At 43.1% G+C, this 19,346-nt stretch overlaps 1 protein-coding gene across 1 annotated transcript in view; it reads left to right on the plus strand.

The window, feature by feature from the left end:
- Window positions 1-3,031: 3,031 nt before the first annotated feature.
- The window catches only part of LOC143933599 (uncharacterized), a 74,018-nt gene continuing 57,703 nt past the window's right edge, over window positions 3,032-19,346 (plus strand). The window contains exon 1 of the mRNA XM_077456547.1: window positions 3,032-3,696. Within this exon, the coding sequence (XP_077312673.1) occupies window positions 3,657-3,696 (40 nt within the window). The 5' untranslated portion in view covers window positions 3,032-3,656. The remainder of the gene's footprint in view (window positions 3,697-19,346) is intronic.

Below are 19,346 nucleotides of genomic sequence, written 5' to 3' on the forward strand. Positions count from 1 at the left end.
GCTTTAAGAGTTCCCTTCACTGGAATTAAGGGGCCAAGCCCAACCCCTGAAAACCAACCCCCCCACCAAAATGCCCGTTCCACCTAATGATTTGGACCAGTGCACAAAGCAAGGTTCATAAAGACATGGATGAGCACGTTTGGCGTGGAGAAACTTGACTGGCCTGCACAGAGTCCTGATATCAACCCGATAGAACACCTTTGGCATGAATTCAAGCGGAGACTGCGAGCCAGGCCTTCTCGTCCAACATCAGTGTTTGACCTTACAAATGTGCTTCTGGAAGAATGGTAAAACATTCCCATAGACACACTTCTAAACCTTGTGGACGGCCTTCCCAGAAGAGTTGAAGCTGTTATAGTTGCAAATGGTGGGCCAACTCATTATTGAAGCTTGCTAATAGTTGCTAATAGTTGCCATGGGGGCATTCAGAAGGGGGGAGCCAGGAGCGCTGATGGGGGAGGAGGGATCCCAGAAGAGGAGGACCGGGGCTGCTCTATGCGAAACCATTGTACAGAACAGGTAAGTGTTTTGTGTTTGTTATGTAAAAATATAATCCCTTTACAATCAATGTGACTGTTAGATAATCAGTTACAGAGTGGACCTTCAAAGAGCTACTATTAATATCCATCTTTCTTTTTCACTTTTCATAGCCCCCTGCTCGCTTTTAATTATTTCTTATCTCTCTCGCTCTTTTTCTTTCTCCCTCTCATCTCTCTTTCTTTAAAAAAAAAGCAGCCTAATTATTTTTGTCTTTTTTACCCCCCCCCCCCCCCGCCCCTCTATTATCTCTCTTTTTCTTTAGCTCCCCCCCCCCCATGTATATCTCTCTTTCTCTGATCTCTATGTAGCACCCTCTACTTACTTAGGTGCTAGAGTTGAGATTGTTTTGTGAGAGAGAAGGTACATTTAGGCAGGCCGAGCACTCTCTTTTATTTCTTTCTTTCTTTTTCTCTCTGGCTCTCTCTAGAGAGGGGGGAGCAAAAGAGAAAGAAATGAGGGATGAAGGAGAGCGTGAAAGACGGAGATAAGAGAGAAAGAGAGGTATACAGAGAGAGGGAGAGAGGAGATAACAAGAGAGAGAGGGAGAGATAGTGAAAGAGAGAGATAATAGGGAGGAGGGAACAAAGAGAGCGAGAGGAAAATGTTCTCTTTTGCATCACTTATCTCTCTTTTTCACTCTCTCATTTCACTGTCTCTTACTTCTCTCCCCCCCCCCCCCCCCCGCCTCCGACTTTCTCCCTCCATCCCTCCCTTCTCTCTCTCATCTCTCTTCCTCTCTCTTATATCTCTTCCTCTCTCTCATCTCTCTTATCTCTCTCATCTCTCTTCCTCTCTCTCATCTCTCTTCCTCTCTCTTATCTCTCTCATCTCTCTTTCTCTCTTATTATCTCTCTTCCTCTCTCTCTTCTCTCTCTCTCTTCTCTCTCTCTCTCTCTCTCTCTCTCTCACACTCTCTCCCTCTCTCCACTCCTCTCCTTCTCTCATTCATCTCTCATCTCTCTCACTTCTCTATTTCTTCTCCTCTCTCTCTCTCTCATCTCTCTTTCTCTCTCTCTTCTCCCTTTCGTCTTCTCTTCTCTCTCTCTCTCTCTCTCTCTCTCTCATCTCTTCTTCTCTCTCTCATCTCCCTCATCTGTTCTTCTCTCTCTCATCTCTTCTTCTCTCTCTCTCATCTCTCTCTCTCATCTCTTCTTCTCTCTCATCTCTCTCTCTCTCTCATCTCTCTTCTTCTCTCTCTCTCTCTCTCTCTCTCTCTCCCTCTCCCTCTCTCTCTCAGCTCTCTTCTTTTTCTCTCATCTCTCTCCCATCTCTCTTCTCTCTCTCTCTTCTTCTCTCTCTCTTCTTCTCTCTCTCTCTTCTTCTCTCTCTCTCATCTCTCTTCTTCTCTCTCTCTCTCATCTCTCTTCTTCTTCTCTCCTCTCTCATCTCTTCTTCTCTCTCTCTCTCATCTCTCCTTCTCTCTCTCATCTCTCTCATCTCTTCTTCTCTCTCTCTCTCTCTCTCTCTCTCTCTCGTCTTCTCTCTCTCTCATCTCTTCTTCTCTCTCATCTATCTCTCTCTCTCTCTCTCTTCTTCTTCTTCTTCTTCTTCTTCTTCTTCTTCTTCTCTCTCTCTCTCTCTCTCTCTCTCTCAGCTCTCTCTCTCTCTCTCAGCTCTCTCTCTCATCTCTCTCCCCCCTCTCTCTCTCTCTCTCTCTCCCCTCTCTCTTTCCCCCTCTCTCTCTCTTTCCCCCTCTCTCTCTCATCTCTTCTCTCTCTCTCTCTCATCTCTTCTCTCTCTCTCTCTCATCTCTCACTCTCTCTCTTCTTCTCTCTCTCTCTCTCTCTCTCTCTCTCATCTCTATTGTTTTTCTCTTTTCTTCTCCCTCTCTCACCTCTCTTCTCTCTCTCTCTCTCTCCCATCTCTCTTCTTTCTCTCTCACCTCTCTTCTTCTTCTTCTCTCTCTCTCTCTCTCTCTCTCTCTCTCTCTCTCATCTCTTCTGTCTCTCATGTCTCTTCTTCTCTCTCTCTCTTACCCATCTCTCTTCTCTCTCTCTCATCTCTCTTCTCTCTATCTCCTCTCTATCTCTCATCTCTCATCTTCTCTCTCTCTCTCTCTCATCTCTTCTCTCTCTCTCTCTCTCTATCTTTTCTGTCTCTTTCTTCCTCTCTTTTTCCTTCGTGTAATAAAAGTTTAATAAAGGAAATTGAGCACAAAATGTAACCGGTTGCCTCATCTATCAGTCAGGTGTCGCCTTGTATTTTTTAATCAATTAAATGTGAACTCCGATTGGTCTTTGTTCTCATTTTCAATATAATTGTAACACCCCCCGTATATCGCTCTCCTTCAGTCTCTCACGTTTTTTCCTTCTCTCTCTCTCATTACTCAATACCTTTCAGCCACACAAACCCTCATCTGTTTATTTCATAGTGTTGTGTACATTGGTACAGCTGAAGTTCTAATTTGTCTTTGTGGTTACTTTGTGTCAGTCAGTGATCCCCGGGCCGGCCCTCCTCTGTGGTTAGTCATTGTAAAAGGTTAAAGTAATGCAACATAATCCAGTAGCTTGCCCAGACGTGCATGTTCTTGGCTCAGACGGAGAGGGGTGTGAGTTTCCTTATACTGAGAATAGAGCTCCTCGCTTATTATCTCCTACGCAGAAATAAAGCCCTCAACTACTACTCAAGGCTTCCTCCCTACCTCGCTCCTCAATGGTCATAGACCAGACAAGTGTCATCTCCAATTTCGGGACATCAAATTACGGCTTTTACCTTAACTTAGGAGAGCTTGAGGTTGAATTTTTCTCTGTGAATCATATTTACATTTTAAAAACAGTCTGACTTGGGAGGGAGAGCCGACTCGACACACCTGTTTTTAGATTGACCTACCTGCATAGCCTGACATTGATTTAGTCAGCTAAGACCAACAGCCTGGAGGCACCACTTAGAGTGTTGAATCACCTAGAGTCACCGGGACCATCTACAACCTCAAGGACCAGCCTTATCCAGAAGGTTTTAATTGAAAGGAAAAGGCACAGGACTGGAAAGCTCACGCAAGGTCAGGGAGACGGGGAAACTGGCTGACATATGGAAATTTAAGTCTGAGAATCTCTAGAAGTCAAATCAGGACCCTTCATCTGCTGACGAGTACGTATCCCCTAACCAAAGGCTCAGCGATGTTCCTCATCGTTATCTGCTCCGCTCTTCTTTCAGCAGGTAATGATTGGCAATCCATGTGTTTGCCTTTATTCTTCAACTTCAACCTCCTATACCTTTTGTATTGTACTGTAATTATGTTGTCCCCCCTATACATTGTAAAGCACTGCGTAAACTGTTGGCTCTATATAAATCGATGATAATAATAATAAACTTAGTGGGAGTAACATTGCAGAAAGACTGTTTTAGAAAACATACAGAAGTCATAGCAAATTAAATATGGGCACTGTTGCCCACACTAACCAACAGAGACCAAACCAAAAATGACCATTTGTAATATAACTAGAGCAGTGGTTCTCAACCTGGGGATCGGGACCCCCCGATGTTGGCGCTATATAAATCGATGATAATAATAATAAACTTGGTGGGAGTAACATTGCAGAAAGACTGTTTTAGAAAACTTACAGAAGTCATAGCAAATTAAATATGGGCACGGTTGCCCACACTAACCAACAGGGACCAAACCAAAGATGACCATTTGTAATATAACTAGAGCCTAGAGCAGTGGTTCTCAACCTGGGGATCGGGACCCCCCGATGTTGGCGCTATATAAATTGATGATAATAATAATAAACTTGGTGGGAGTAACATTGCAGAAAGACTGTTTTAGAAAACTTACAGAAGTCATAGCAAATTAAATATGGGCACTGTTGCCCGCACTAACCAACAGAGACCAAACCAAAAATGGCCATTTGTAATATAACTAGAGCAGTGGTTCTCAACCTGGGGATCGGGACCCCCCGATGTTGGCGCTATATAAATCGATGATAATAATAATAAACTTGGTGGGAGTAACATTGTAGAAAGACTGTTTTAGAAAACTTACAGAAGTCATAGCAAATCAAATATTTTCACTGTTGCCCGCACTAACCAACAGAGACCAAACCAAAAATGACCATTTGTAATATAACTAGAGCCTAGAGCAGTGGTGATCGGGACCCCTGGGGATCAGGACCCCCTCGGAGGGTCGAATGACGATTTGCCAGGGGTCACCGAATCCTGAGCTGTTCCTCAAACCCGCACCGCTCTCCAGCCTTTTTGTGGTCGCCCAGTAGGTGACAACCCACGCTACGAAAATAATTTTACTGTTATGGGGAAGTTTTATCAAGGGGTCACGGCACTAGAAAGGTTGAGAACCACACTGGCCTAGAGCATTACTTGTTTTATAGATTCAGATAGTAGTGTAGTTATTAAAATATTCACATAGCTGTTTATCTGTCAAACCTGCATGTTCATTTTTTTTCGGTGAGAATGGGGAAAAAATCCAATGTTCTCAGGCTATATCCTTTGCAAATTGAATGCTATTCAATAACAAAAATAAATAAAAAAAACACTGTAGTTGGGAAAAATAACACATGATGGTACTGAGTATCATAGAAAATACATATGCTTCTCAGCTTCACTTAGTTGCCATAATGTAGCATTTTTCCCATTCACACAGTTTATTTTTTATTTTTTCCCCCAATGATTAACATTCGAACTGCAGAGAACATAGCCTGACAACATTCAATTTGGACCCATTCGCACAGAATGACTTTACATTCAGTTTTGATAGATGGACAGCTACGTGATTTTTTTCTATTTATTTATTTTTATTTATTTTATTATTCTATATTTATTTTACACACTTTATTCTATTTATTTTACATACATTTAAAACCTAATTTTATGTCTGAAGATCACATAAAACTCTCAAAATATTATACATTTTCTGAAAGCAGAAACCCTAGAGAACAAATTTGTGGTAGTTACAGTTTCTCCATGTCACACGACATTAGCCCCCCCCCCCCCCCCCCCCCCGATTTATAAAGCACACAATTTCAATAGAAATATACTGCAGTTACTTTGAGGACACGTATCTGCAATAGATTTCTCAATATTTTAGTAAAATTGAAAAGATGAGGTTGCACCAAGTAAATGGATACCCAACATGTCAAGCCTTAAAATGACACGTGCCCATGAAACGGTGACAAACTTCAGGACCCTATATTCTCCATAGGTGATGCTTTAAAAGCCCCTATGTGTTATCAGATTCGAGTTAATCATAAATAATTGGTCTAGAACAGGGGTCTCAAACTAGGGGCCCTCCAGCTGTTGCAAAACTATGTCCCATCATGCCTCTGCCTGTAGAAGTCATACTTGTAACTGTCAGCCTTGCAATGCTTCATGGGACTTGTAGTTTTGCAACAGCTGGAGGGCCGCCAGTTTGAGACCCCTGGTCTAGAATTACTGATCTCACTCCGGGGTGCATGGAGATATTGTATATGTGTAGTGCAGTTGACTTTTTAATGCCCCTGACGTGCGCATTTATATTTGTATACATTTGTATATGAGTGTGTGTGTGGGGGGGGGGGGGCTCACTTTTTTTTTTTTTTAGGGTGGCTATAAGTGCTTGGGTGTAATTTTTCTTTTTAATCATGTAGGGGGCAAAAACTCCCCTATGCAATGCATTTGGTGACAGGTTTTCATTAATGAAACATCAGATGCCTAAAAGACCCCATATGTCTCACCTGCCCTCCATTGAAACTAATGGTGTGCAGGTCGCACTCCATTAATTTCTTCCCCAGCCAGTGATGTTTTACTCTTGCTTCGGGGGCATTAGCAGGAAGGGGGGGATACGTTTTTTTTCTTTCACTGCAACCAATCACATTTCAGGTTTTATTCTTAAATCTACAGGGGGCAATGAGACAAGGGGACTGATTGGTTGCTTTTGGGCACCATTTATAATTGTGTATGTGAGCCTTTCCATATCTTAACAAGTTTAAAATGGTAATATTATTATTTTATTATTTAATATATTATATTATTTATATTATTATATAATATATTATATTATTTATATATTGTTATTATTATTATTAGTATTATTATTATTATTATTATTATTATTAGTATTATTATAATTTTTATTGTTTATAGTATTATATAATATATTATATTATTTATATTATTATATAATATATTATATTATTTATATTATTATATTTATTATTATTATTATTATTATTATTATTATTATTATTATTATTGTTATTATTGTTATTATTTATATTTAATTTTAATTTAATTTATTATATTATTTAATATATAATATAATATATTAAATATTATTTAATAAATAATATAATTTATAGTATTATATAATATATTATTTTTATTATTATATAATATATTATATTATTATTATTATTATTATTATTATTATTATTATTATTATTGTTATTATTATTATTGTTATTATTTTTATTTATAGTATTATATAATATATTATATTATTTATATTTTATTATTATTATTATTATTATTATTTATTTATATTATTTATAGTATTATATAATATATAATATTATTTATATTATTATATAATATATTATATTATTTATATTATTATTATTATTATTGTTATTTTTATTATTTATAGTATTATATAATATATTATATTATTTATGTTATTATTATATTATTATTATTATTATTATTATTTATTTATTTATAGTATTATATAATATATTATATTATTTATATTATTTCATTTATTATATTATTTAATATATTATATTATTTATATTATTATATAATAATATATTATTATTATTATTATTATTATTATTATTATTATTATTATTATTATTTCATTTATTATATTATTTAATATATTATATTATTATTTAATATAAAAAGTCGAGCTAAGCCTTAAGACTGATGGCATCAATATGGAAGTTGTCTGTGTTTTATTATATACATGGGCTATTTGAAGGCTTTCATTGGGATTAGTCATCAGGAATTCAGATCTATATAAGGAATTGTGTCGCCTCAGGGCTAACATTTTATCTCAGTGAAATTAAAACTAGATATAAATGATCTTATCAACAGGCTTCACTTTTTATTTTAAATTGTTTCTGTATATAGTGGCAAAGTATTTTGCATACGGAAGCAAATATATTTGGCCAATGTATATTCAGCGTTGGCTTCCTTCGTTAAAAGTGTTGTACAGTGACTGTGCTTTATCGCTCTTCTAAAAGTAATCAATGCTCATGGCCAGGGATGACCTGCCTAAAAACAACAGGATCACTGGAGGAGTGACAGGAGGCAATCTCTTTGTGTGAATGGGTCCATACACAAGGACCCATTGTCCACATATGAATTGAGTTATATTCTAATTCTATATGTTGAAACATTGGAGTAAACTTTGTTGCTCAATGAAGGGAATGTATATGCCCTGATTAAATTGAATGGTTTGCTAAACAAATCACCTGTAACATTTTCCACAATCTTGTTGTTAGAGTATATACATCTCTACTTTAACTACTGAACAACTAGGTTTGCCCACCCACTTCCATGGGTATGGACACCATATATGGTCCCTATACATTCCAGTTGAGGGTCTCTGTGCTGGCCCCCCAACTTCTTGTTGTTGGATGTCCACTTTCCTCTCCCCCTTTTCTTTTTCATGAAGGTCTTGGTCAAGCTGAATCTGCTATTCTACAGCATTTCAAAGCCACATAGGGCCCCTTCTTCAGGCAAGTGACTGCCTTGTCTGATGAAGGGACCTTGTGTGGCTCTGAAACGTTGCCCTATGTGTATCATGTGACCACAAGAACGAAGCTTTGGACCCTTCTTGAGGAATCCTTGATGTGCTGGTGGCATTTCTTCATGTGGATTATCTACGGTTCCAAGCCAGTGGTCATTGCACCACCCATTATCACTTAACCACTTAAAGACGGAGTCCGCCGGGAGTCCGCGTTTTTTTTTTTTTTTAAAAAGGCAGCAGCTACAAATACTGCAGCTGCTGACTTTTAAAATAGTGACACTTACCCGCCCAGCGTGCCCGCGATGTCTGCACCCGAAGCCGATCTCACGATCGTCTCTCGGGTGCTGCCGCCGCCATCTTGGGTATGGGAATCAGGAAGTGGAGCCTTTCGGCTTCATTTCCCGGTTCCCTACTGCGCATGCGCGAGTCACGCTGCACAATAAGGATGGACCCGCTGCCTCTGGGGTATTTGTGTTTCCCAGCAGGCAGTGGGGGACTTTCGGAAAGGGGCGTAATCTACGCCCCTTTCCGCAGAGAGCCATCCCGGAAGTGGGTGCAGATACCTGTACTGTTCAGGTACCTGCACCCCCCTCCCCCCCTGAAAGGTGCCAATTGTGGCGCCGGAGGGGGGGAGGATTCCAATGAGCGGAAGGTCCACTTTAGGGTGGACCTCCGCTTTAAGGACCGAGCCTCTTTTTGAGATTTGTTGTTTACAAGTTAAAAACATTTTTTTTTTGCTAGAAAATTACTAAGGACCCCCAAACATTATAAAAAAAAAATTCTAACACCATAGAGAATAAAATGGCGACCGCTGCAATACTTTCTGTCACACTGAATTTGCGCAGCGGTCTTACAAGCGCACTTTTTTGGGGAAAAAATACACTTTTTTGAATTAAAAAATAAGACGACAGTAAAGTTAGCCAAATTTTTTTTATATTGTGAAAGATAATGTTATGCTGAGTAAATTGATACCCAACATGTCACACTTCAAAATTGCGCCCGCTCGTGGAATGGTGACAAACTTTACCCTTAAACATCTCCATAGGCAATATTTAAAAAATTCTACAGGTTGCATGTTTTGAGATACAGAGGAGGTCTAGGGCTAGAATTAGCGCTCTCGCTCTACCGATCGCGGTAATACCTCACATGTGTGGTTTGACCGTTTTCATATGTGAGTGCTACTCACGTATGCATTCGCTTGTGCATGTGAGCTCGGTAGGACGGGGCGCGTTTAACAAAAAAAAAAAAAATATCTTATTTATTTTACTTTTATGCTTATTTACTATTCTCTATCGAAATGCCTTGTTTTTTGTGTAGCCCTGATGAAGGGGTGCTTTGTAACCCCCAAAATGTGCTGCCTATTTTTTCCATGTTTCTTATGAATTAAAAGGCTCTTAGGCCTAAAATTAATTTTTTTTATTTTTACACTGTTCTTTAAAAAAAAAAAAAAAAAGTGTCACTTTTATTAATATTACAAGGAATGTAAACATCTCTTGCAATAGAAAAAAAAAGCATGACAGGACCTCTTAAATATAAGATCTGGAGTAAAAAAAACCTCAGATTTACAATAAAATCAATAATAAAAAAAATTATTGTCATAAAAAAAAAAGGCCCTTTAGGAGGTATGGACGGAAGTGACGTTGCTTCTGCCCTGCAATGGTATGGAGGCGACGGGGGCCAAGTTCCGCCCCTCCCGTCTTCATACCCAGCATGTGAAAGAATCCGATCGCCTCCGCCACTGCCGACGGCTCTGGTAAGCTGCGGCGGGCACTGGAGCGTGGCGGGTGGGGCGATAAAAGTGATCTTGCGGCGAATCCGCCGCAGAGACCATTTTTATCTGAAAGCGGGCCACCGGCCGAAGAAGAGGATACCGGGGTTATGGTAGCTAGCTGCTGCCATAACAACGATATTCCTCTTCAAAGTTAGGACGTATATGGGCATGCGGCGGTCCGGAAGCGTGGTCCAGGAGCGTGGATCTACAGGTAAGCCACAAGAATAAAATATATAAAATGCACATATAATTTTATAGCAATATTTTTGTTGGTCTGATGACAGGGTTTCTTTAACCACTTGCCGACCGCCTCACGCCGATCTACGTCATCAGAATGGCACGGGCAGGCATAAGCACATATATGTACGTCCTTTGCCTCCCGCGGGTCGGGGGCCCGATCGGGCCCCCGCCCGGTGCCTGCGGCGGTCGGTTTTCGTTCGGGAGCGATCCCGGACGAGGGGACGGCCATTCATTCATGGCCACCCCCTCGCGATCGCTCCCGACGAATGGAAATCCCCGGTGACATCACTTCCTCTCCTGTAATGTAAACACAGGAGAGGAAGTGATGTATTCTCTCCTCCGTGTCGGTATTTTTCGTTCCGACACGGAGGAGAGCGGATCAGTGAGTTGCACCAACACATCCCACACACAGTAGAACATGCCAGGCACACTCACACCCCCCCTTTACCCCCCGATCACCCCCCCAATTACCCCTGCCCCCCAGTCACAGTGACACCAATGTCATTTTTTTTTTTTTTTTTTTTTTTTGCATTGGTGTCATTTGTGACTGTAATAACTGTTAGGGCAGTTAGGGTTAGCCCCCTTTAGTTCTAATGTACCCCCCTAACCCCCCCAATAAAGGTTTAACCCCGTGATCACCCCCCGTCGCCAGTGTCACTAAGGCTGGGTTCACATTGCAGCGGTTTATGAGAACGAATGTGATTCGCACCGCACTGCAGTGCAAATCACATCCGATCTCTGTGCGATTCGAGTTCAGCCATTCGCCGCACCCGCCGCACCCGCCACACCCGCCGCACCCGCCGCAAATTCGCACGGGACCCTTTTTTTGGCCCGCAGCAGAATCGGATCGCATGGGTGTTCACACCATGCGATCCGAGTTTGCAGATCGCACTGCGATATGCGAACTGATCTGGGGGTGTCAGTAACATTTCACTGACACTCCCAGCAGTTCGCATAGGGCAGTGTGAACTGCCGCCGGGAGGCATGCGATGCGGGAACCCGCCGCGGATTCGCGGCGTTTCCGCATCGCTCCAGTGTGAACCCAGCCTAATAAGCGATCATTTTTCTGATCGCCGTATTAGTGTCACAGGTGACGCTAGTTAGGCAGGTAGGTATTTAGGTTCGCCGCAGCTTTTTATAGCGCTAGGGACCCCCATATACTACCGCATAAAGCCCCCTGATTGCCCCCTAGTTAACCCTTTCACCAGTGATCACCATATAACTGTTACAGGTGACGCTGGTTGGTTAGTTATTTTTTTATAGTTTCAGGGCACCCGCCATTTATTACCTAATAAAGGTTTAACCCCCTGATCACCCGGCAGGTGTCATTTGTGACTAATAACTGTTAGGGCAGTTAGGGTTAGCCCCCTTTAGTTCTAAGGTACCCCCCTAACCCCCCCAATAAAGGTTTAACCCCGTGATCACCCCCCGTCGCCAGTGTCACTAAGGCTGGGTTCACATTGCAGCGGTTTATGAGAACGGATGTGATTCGCACCGCACTGCAGTGCAAATCACATCCGATCTCTGTGCGATTCGAGTTCAGCTATACAGATAGTATGGCTGAATTCGTGTCGCACCCGCCGCAAACTCGCACGGGACCCTTTTTTTGGTCCGCAGCAGAATCGGATCGCATGGGTGTTCACACCATGCGATCCAAGTTTGCAGATCGCACTGCGATATGCGAACTGATCTGGGGGTGTCATTAACATTTCACTGACACTCCCAGCAGTTCGCATAGGGCAGTGTGAACTGCCGCCGGGAGGCATGCGATGCGGGAACCCGCCGCGCATTCGTGGCGTTCCCGCATCGCTCCAGTGTGAACCCAGCCTAATAAGCGATCGTTTTTCTGATCGCTGTATTAGTGTCACAGGTGACGCTAGTTAGGCAGGTAGGTATTTAGGTTCGCCGCAGCTTTTTATAGCGCCAGGGACCCCCATATACTACCGCATAAAGCCCCCTGATTGCCCCCTAGTTAACCCTTTCACCAGTGATCACCATATAACTGTTACAGGTGACGCTGGTTGGTTAGTTATTTTTTTATAGTTTCAGGGCACCCGCCATTTATTACCTAGTCTCACTAGTGTACCCCTAAATTTAGGGGTGTCTACTTTCTAAAATGGGGTCATTTGGGGGGGGGGGGGTTTGTGCCATCTTGGCATTTTATGGCCTTCAAAACTGTAACGCCCTTAGAAAGCCTGAAGGCGGTGCTTGGTTTTTGGGGCCCCGTACGCGGCTAGGCTCCCAAAAAGTCCCACATATGTGGTATCCCCGTACTCAGGAGAAGCAGCAGAATTTATTTTGGGGTGTCATTTCACATATGCCCATGGCATGCGTGAGCAATATATCATTTAGTGACAACTTTGTGAAAAAAAAAAAAAGTTTGTAATTTTCCCGCAACTTGTGGCAAAATATAAAATATTCCATGGACTCAACATGCCTCTCAGCAAATAGCTTGGGGTGTCTACTTTCTAAAATGGGGTCATTTGTGGGGGTTTTGTGCCATCTTGGCATTTTATGGCCTTCAAAACTGTAATAGGTAGTGAGAAGTGAACTCAAAAAATTACGCCCTTAGAAAGCCTGAAGGCGGTGCTTGGTTTTCGGGGCCCCGTACGCGGCTAGGCTCCCAAAAAGTCCCACATATGTGGTATCCCCGTACTCAGGAGAAGCAGCAGAATTTATTTTGGGGTGTCATTTCACATATGCCCATGGCATGCATGAGCAATATATCATTTAGTGACAACTTTGTGAAAAAAAAAAAAAAGTTTGTAATTTTCCCGCAACTTGTGGCAAAATATAAAATATTCCATGGACTCAACATGCCTCTCAGCAAATAGCTTGGGGTGTCTACTTTCTAAAATGGGGTCATTTGTGGGGGTTTTGTGCCATCTTGGCATTTTATGGCCTTCAAAACTGTAATAGGTAGTGAGGCGTGAAATCAAAAATTGACGCCCTTAGAAAGCCTGAAGGCGGTGCTTGGTTTTCGGGGCCCTGTACGCGGCTAGGCTCCCAAAAAGTCCCACATATGTGGTATCCCCGTACTCAGGAGAAGCAGCAGAATTTATTTTGGGGTGTCATTTCACATACGCCCATAGCATGTGTGAGCAATATATCATTTAGTGACAACTTTGTGTAAAAAAAAAAAAAAAATTTTTTTTTTGTCATTATTCAATCGCTTGAGGCAAAAAAATAAAATATTCAATGGGCTCAACATGCCTCTTATCAATTTCCTTAGGGGGTCTACTTTCCAAAATGGGGTCATTTGGGGGGGTTTTGTACTGCCCTGTCATTTTAGCACCTCAAGAAATGAGATAGGCAGTCGTAAACTAAAAGCTGCGTAAATTCCAGAAAACGTACCTTAGTTTGTAGATGTGACAACTTTTGCGCAAACCAATAAATATACAATTATTGACTTTTTTTTTACCAAAGACATGTGGCTGAATACATTTTGTCCTAAATGTATGACTAAAATTGAGTTTATTGGATTTTTCTAATAACAAAAAGTAGAAAATATCATTTTTTTTCAAAATTTGCGGTCTTTTTACGTTTATATCGCAAAAAATAAAAATCGCAGAGGCAATCAAATACCATCAAAAGAAAGCTCTATTTGTGGGAAGAAAAGGACGCAAATTTTGTTTGGGTACAACATTGCATGACCGCGCAATTACCAGTTAAAGCAGCGCAGTGCCAAAGTGTAAAAAGACCTCTGGTCATTTACCAGCAAAATGGTCCGGTCTGAAAGTGGTTAACTTTTGTTTCCATAACTTTTAAAAGCCTTTCCATAGCGCCATAAAATGCCATTGATTGCTCTTTATAAGTGTCATTTCCTTTTGTAGCACTTCATACAAGCACTTGTTGAACATTGGCTGAAGTGGTTTTGAATTGTATTTGTGAGATATTTCCATCCCTGGTATCTCCCAGCCGGTCGGCCGTCAGAGAAGCCTTCTTGGGCAGCAATCTGGGAGGAAGCCAGGAGGAAGTCTATAATTACAGAGTCGCATACATAGTAGCAATATGTGCCTTTATATAAACTGTTTTGGCAGTTCCATACAAGAGATACACAATATCACATAAATAAATGTGGCTCTATGTAAACCTTCTATAGATTGATTACAGGATTGCTTAATTGAAAGTCAAATGTTACAGCTGTATTTATGATACCAATCCCATTAATGTGACAGGCGGCAATACATTTTGACAGATGCTGTAACCCTTCCTTCTTCTATCCCAAAGAATAAATAATGTCTTGGCCCTAAAAAAAAAAACCATAAGATGGGATGAGGTTGACTTTTCTATAATATCTCCATATCCCCCATATATATATATATATATATATATATATATATATATATATATATATATATATATATATATATATATATATATATATATATATATATATATATAGAAAGGCCAGTATTGTGGCCTGAAATTATGGGAGGAGCCCGGTGGTGTATATAACCAGCCCGTTCGCCTTTCCTCCTCGTCGGTTCCGGTGCGCGATATCTGATACGTCAGACATCAAGGGCCGACTATCCAGACCAGACACAGTGAGCCTGTTCGTGAGTTCCCGCGTTATTCGTTTCCGTCTTGACAACTCGTCTTCCCGTACATCAGCGTCCGTGGGTTTCGCCGTCGGAGTGTCGTCGTACCCATCGAATTTGTCGTTACACGTTGGGCCGGCTGTCGCAGGTTTGGCTTCGGCACCCCCTTTTCAATTTATGTATTTCGATGTACCATCAACATTCCCTGTACTCACGAACCGCTCGCTTCTTTTAAATCGAATGTTTACTGTGGCCCTCGTACGCATGTCACTATTTTCTATTTCGATGTAGTCGTTATCACCTTTCGACACGTTCGATTACGCCACGTCAGGCGATTCATTCGCAGGTACGGCATTCGAAACCATTCGTCTGCCCGAGCATTTCTATTAGTATCGGTCGAATCGTTCGACTCACAGCCGACTGCTTGTTACGACAAGGCAAGCAGTCCGCACGTTTCGCTTTGTCTGCTCCAGTTCGAATATATATCTCTTCATTCATGCAGTTATGTTATGTATCTTATTTCATCTCATGTCAAATCATTTCACTCCCAGTCATTTCTACCGTTTCAAATCATTTCTGTCACTAGTCACGCTCCGGCGCGAATCCTGTCGCACCTCTGGTGCACCGATTCGCTTTGAAGTGCCCCAGGGTTCGGCCTCATTTCTGTACATGCTCCAGAGACTGAATCACTCGCAGGTTCACGCACGGTCCCTGATTCTCGTCTCTGTCATGGCATACCATTTCTGTCACTTATTACGCTCCAATTCGAATCCTGTCGCATTCCTCTATGCACCGATTCGTCCTGGTGTGCCCAGCTGCTACGCCTCATTTCGGTACATGCTCCAGAGACGGATTCTTTGTAACCTACAGTCCAGTCGTTGAATCCTGTCTCTGTCATGGGACATCATTTCTGTCACTTATTACACTCCAATTCAAATCCTGTCGCATTTTTTATGCACCGATTCGTTCTGGTGTGCCCAGCTGCTACGCCTCATTTCAGTACATGCTCCAGAGACGGATTCTTTATTGCTACCATCAGTCCAGTCGTTGAATCTTGTCTCTGTCATGGGATATCATTTCTGTCACTTATTACGCTCCGATTCGAATCCTGTTGCGTTTATTTATGCACCGATTCGTCCCGGTGTGCCCAGCTGCTACGCCTCATTTCAGTACATGCTCCAGAGACGGATTCTTTGTTGTAACCATCAGTCCAGTCGTTGAATCTTGTCTCTGTCATGGCATATCATTTCTGTCACTTATTACGCTCCAATTCGAATCCTGACGCATTTTGTTTTTTTTATGCACTGATTCGTTCTGGTGTGCCCAGCTGCTACGCCTCATTTCAGTACATGCTCCAAAGACAGGATTCATCTGTTTGCTTCATGGGCTCGTCCTCTGATTCTTGTCTTTGTCATGGGTTTTCATTTCATTTCACCTATCACGTTCCGGTACGAATAGTCACATCTGTGTACCAAATTCGTCTCGGCGTGCCCCAGGAATGGCCTCATTTCAGTACATGCTCCAGAATCCATTTCGTGCTCGGTCGCAAGTTGTGGCATGGCGATCTGGATCTCTGTCATGGCAGGTTCTCTCATTTCACTGTCACATACCACTTCCCGGTTTGGGTCCAGTTGATTCTTCAATGTTTGGACGCCTACCGGGGGCCTTGCTCCTCGGCCTCATTTCATTATTAGTTGCCTCGGAAGGGAAACACAGCTTAGTTTAGGCGGGTCTCGCCGTTTTCTCCACATACAAGCGTAGACTTCTTGCAATCGTTGCAAACACACATCCGAGCGTAGACTTCTTGCAATCATGGCAAGCACGCATCTAGACATAGACTTCTCGCAATCATTACAAGCACACATTCGAGCATAGACCTCTGACACTCATTGCAGGCATGCATTCGACCATAGACCGCTGGCACTCATTGCAAGCATGCATTCGAGCATAGACCTCTTGCAATCATTGCAAGCACGCATTTGAGCATAGACCTCTTGCGATCATCGCAAGCACGCACTCGAGCATAGACTTCTCGCAATCATTGCAAGCACACATTCGAGCATAGACCTCTGGCACTCATTACAAGTATGCATTCGAGCATAGACCTCTTGCAATCGTTGCAAGCACGCATTCGGGCATAGACCTCTTGCGATCATCGCAAGCACGCATTTCAGCATAGACCTCTTGCACTCATTACAAGCACGCACTCGAGCATAGACCTTTTACAATCATGGCAAGCACGCACTCGAGCATAGACCTCTTACAATCATGGCAAGCACGCATTCGAGCATAGACCTCTTGCAAATCGTTGCAAGCAGATGTCCAGGCACAACTTATGGCAATCATTGTTGGCAGGCACTTCTGGCTGTGCGATAGATTGTTTTGGGGAAAGCCTGGATACCTTCCTAAGGGTACGTTGTATTACGGGGTACTTATATTTATAGGTATAGTTGATCCAGGGAAAAATCCGATTGCCTCTCGAGGGGTCAGGAAGGAATTTTTTCCCCTGCTGTAGCAAATTGGGCTATGCTCTGTTGGGGTTTTTTTGCCTTCCTCTGGATCAGCTGCGGGCGTAGAATTGGGTGTGTCGGGTTGTGTGATACCTTATTTATTTTGATTTATGGTGGGACTGGATGGACTTCTGTCTTTCCGGCCTGGCTACCCATGTGACCTACCATAATTCCTTGCAATCGTTGCAAGCACGAGTCCCGGCATAACTCCTTACATTAGTTGCAGGCACGCATCCTAGCATAACATCTTGCAATCATAGCAAGCACGCATCCTGGGTAACATCTTGCAAGCACGCGTCCAAAACATACATTCAAGCACAACTCCTGCAGTCCTCGCAGTGCACATGCGGTAACACGAATGGCTCGCAGTCACTATGTACACATCTCCAGTGACAAACTCCCGGGCAATTATCGCAAGCACACGTTTAACACACTTTTGGTCATACCAAGACTCGCGACTTAGCATAACTTCTTGCAATCATTCGTTGGCAAGCATGTTCTCAGTGGCACACGAACTGGCTACACGTCATTTTCAGCAGCACTCAATTGGCCACTCGTCTCCTGTGGCTTTTCTTACAAACCACTCACTGTTGTCTGCCTACTCGTCTCTTCCTTAGGACAGTTGAGTTCAACTCCCGTCCCGCACCAGGATCATGTTGACACACGCAACTGGCTTCTTCCTGTAGCACGCCCAGGCTATCTCTAGCCAGCGTTCAGCATTTCTTATCCTTACAAATGCACGGAGAGCCATCTGTCATTCGGCCCATACAGCAAGATCCCCACTACGAGGCATCCAGAGGCATCAGCCCATAGCCAACGGCAGACGCTCGCCCATCACAACTACCGTCTTTAGGGGCATATAATATCCTCGCATATTCCCCTGTCTAGTCATCCAATAGACACCTACAGTCCCTACACGGCATGTCGAGTTTCCCTATGCGCATCATCCCTCAGGGTTGCGCCTTTGTGTCACGCCTATCGGTCTTACTGTCCCTCTCACAGGATCCAGAGCAAGTCCTCAGCCTGGATCCCACGGCAATAGCAGTCCTTGCCTTGCGGGAGGAATTCCTATCGTTTGGGAATGGCGTCTCCCTGTTCATTCCCTCTGTGTCTTCCCTTTTTCCCCAGGTGATGACCGACGCAGCGGCCTCCACGGGCTTGCGGCTGTTTTTTGGCCACCTCTGGCTCGCAGCTCCCTGGCCTCCCCAGTTACTGGCAATTCCTGGCTGCGCCAAGGCGTCCTCTCTGTTGATTATGTCCTTCCTACGTCGACTGGTCCAGCTCTTGTTGTTGTTTCAGTTCAGCATCCGTTGTTCCTTTATCCCCGGTAAATTCAATCAGGCAGCGGACGCCCTCTCCCGCTTTAACCTTGTCCCGTTTTCCGTTCAGGTACCTGGAGCCGGACCAACATCAGCAGCTGTCCTGGACTGGTCTCAGCTGACCCTGGATTAGCCCCTCACCTCCTAGCGGCTACCCAACTCATTGATCACTCCCTTTCCCGCAAATAACCTCAAGGCCTATCAATCAGCCTGGAGGGCCGTTAATCGCTTAATCACGTATCACAGCACAGAGACGTCCCGTGTCAAGCAAGTCATAGCCTTCATTTCCTACTGCCACTCGCAGTTGGCGTTATCCTTTAATACGATCCGGCTATACCTGACCGGTGTATAACATTTCACCTCCCACCAAGACCCTACCGTACCCTCCTTATTTTACCACGCCGTTCAGGCTGTTATGTGCGGTATCCAGAAGCGCCAGCCGATGGCCGGCACCAGACGACTGCCTATCACAGGAGACGTTTAGAAATGTGTCAGATATCCTGGCCACTGCACCTTTTCGGTCTCCACATTAGTGTCATTTACAAGCAGCCATACACCCGGCCTTCTACGGCTTCTTACGGCCAAGCGAGTTTACTTGTAGTAGCCTCACAGCACGCATGCTGTGCAAGCACCACCTGGTCCGATTCAAAGACCATTTCGTCTTACACTTAGCAGTCTCCAAGACACAGCAGCTTGGCTCGGGTACAGACATTCACTTCTATAAGTCCAACAACCGCT

The sequence above is a fragment of the Lithobates pipiens genome, unplaced genomic scaffold (genome assembly GCF_037356315.1).
Source record: "Lithobates pipiens isolate NorthernLeopardFrog02 unplaced genomic scaffold, aLitPip1_a1.2 Scaffold_27, whole genome shotgun sequence".
NCBI lineage: Eukaryota > Metazoa > Chordata > Amphibia > Anura > Ranidae > Lithobates > Lithobates pipiens.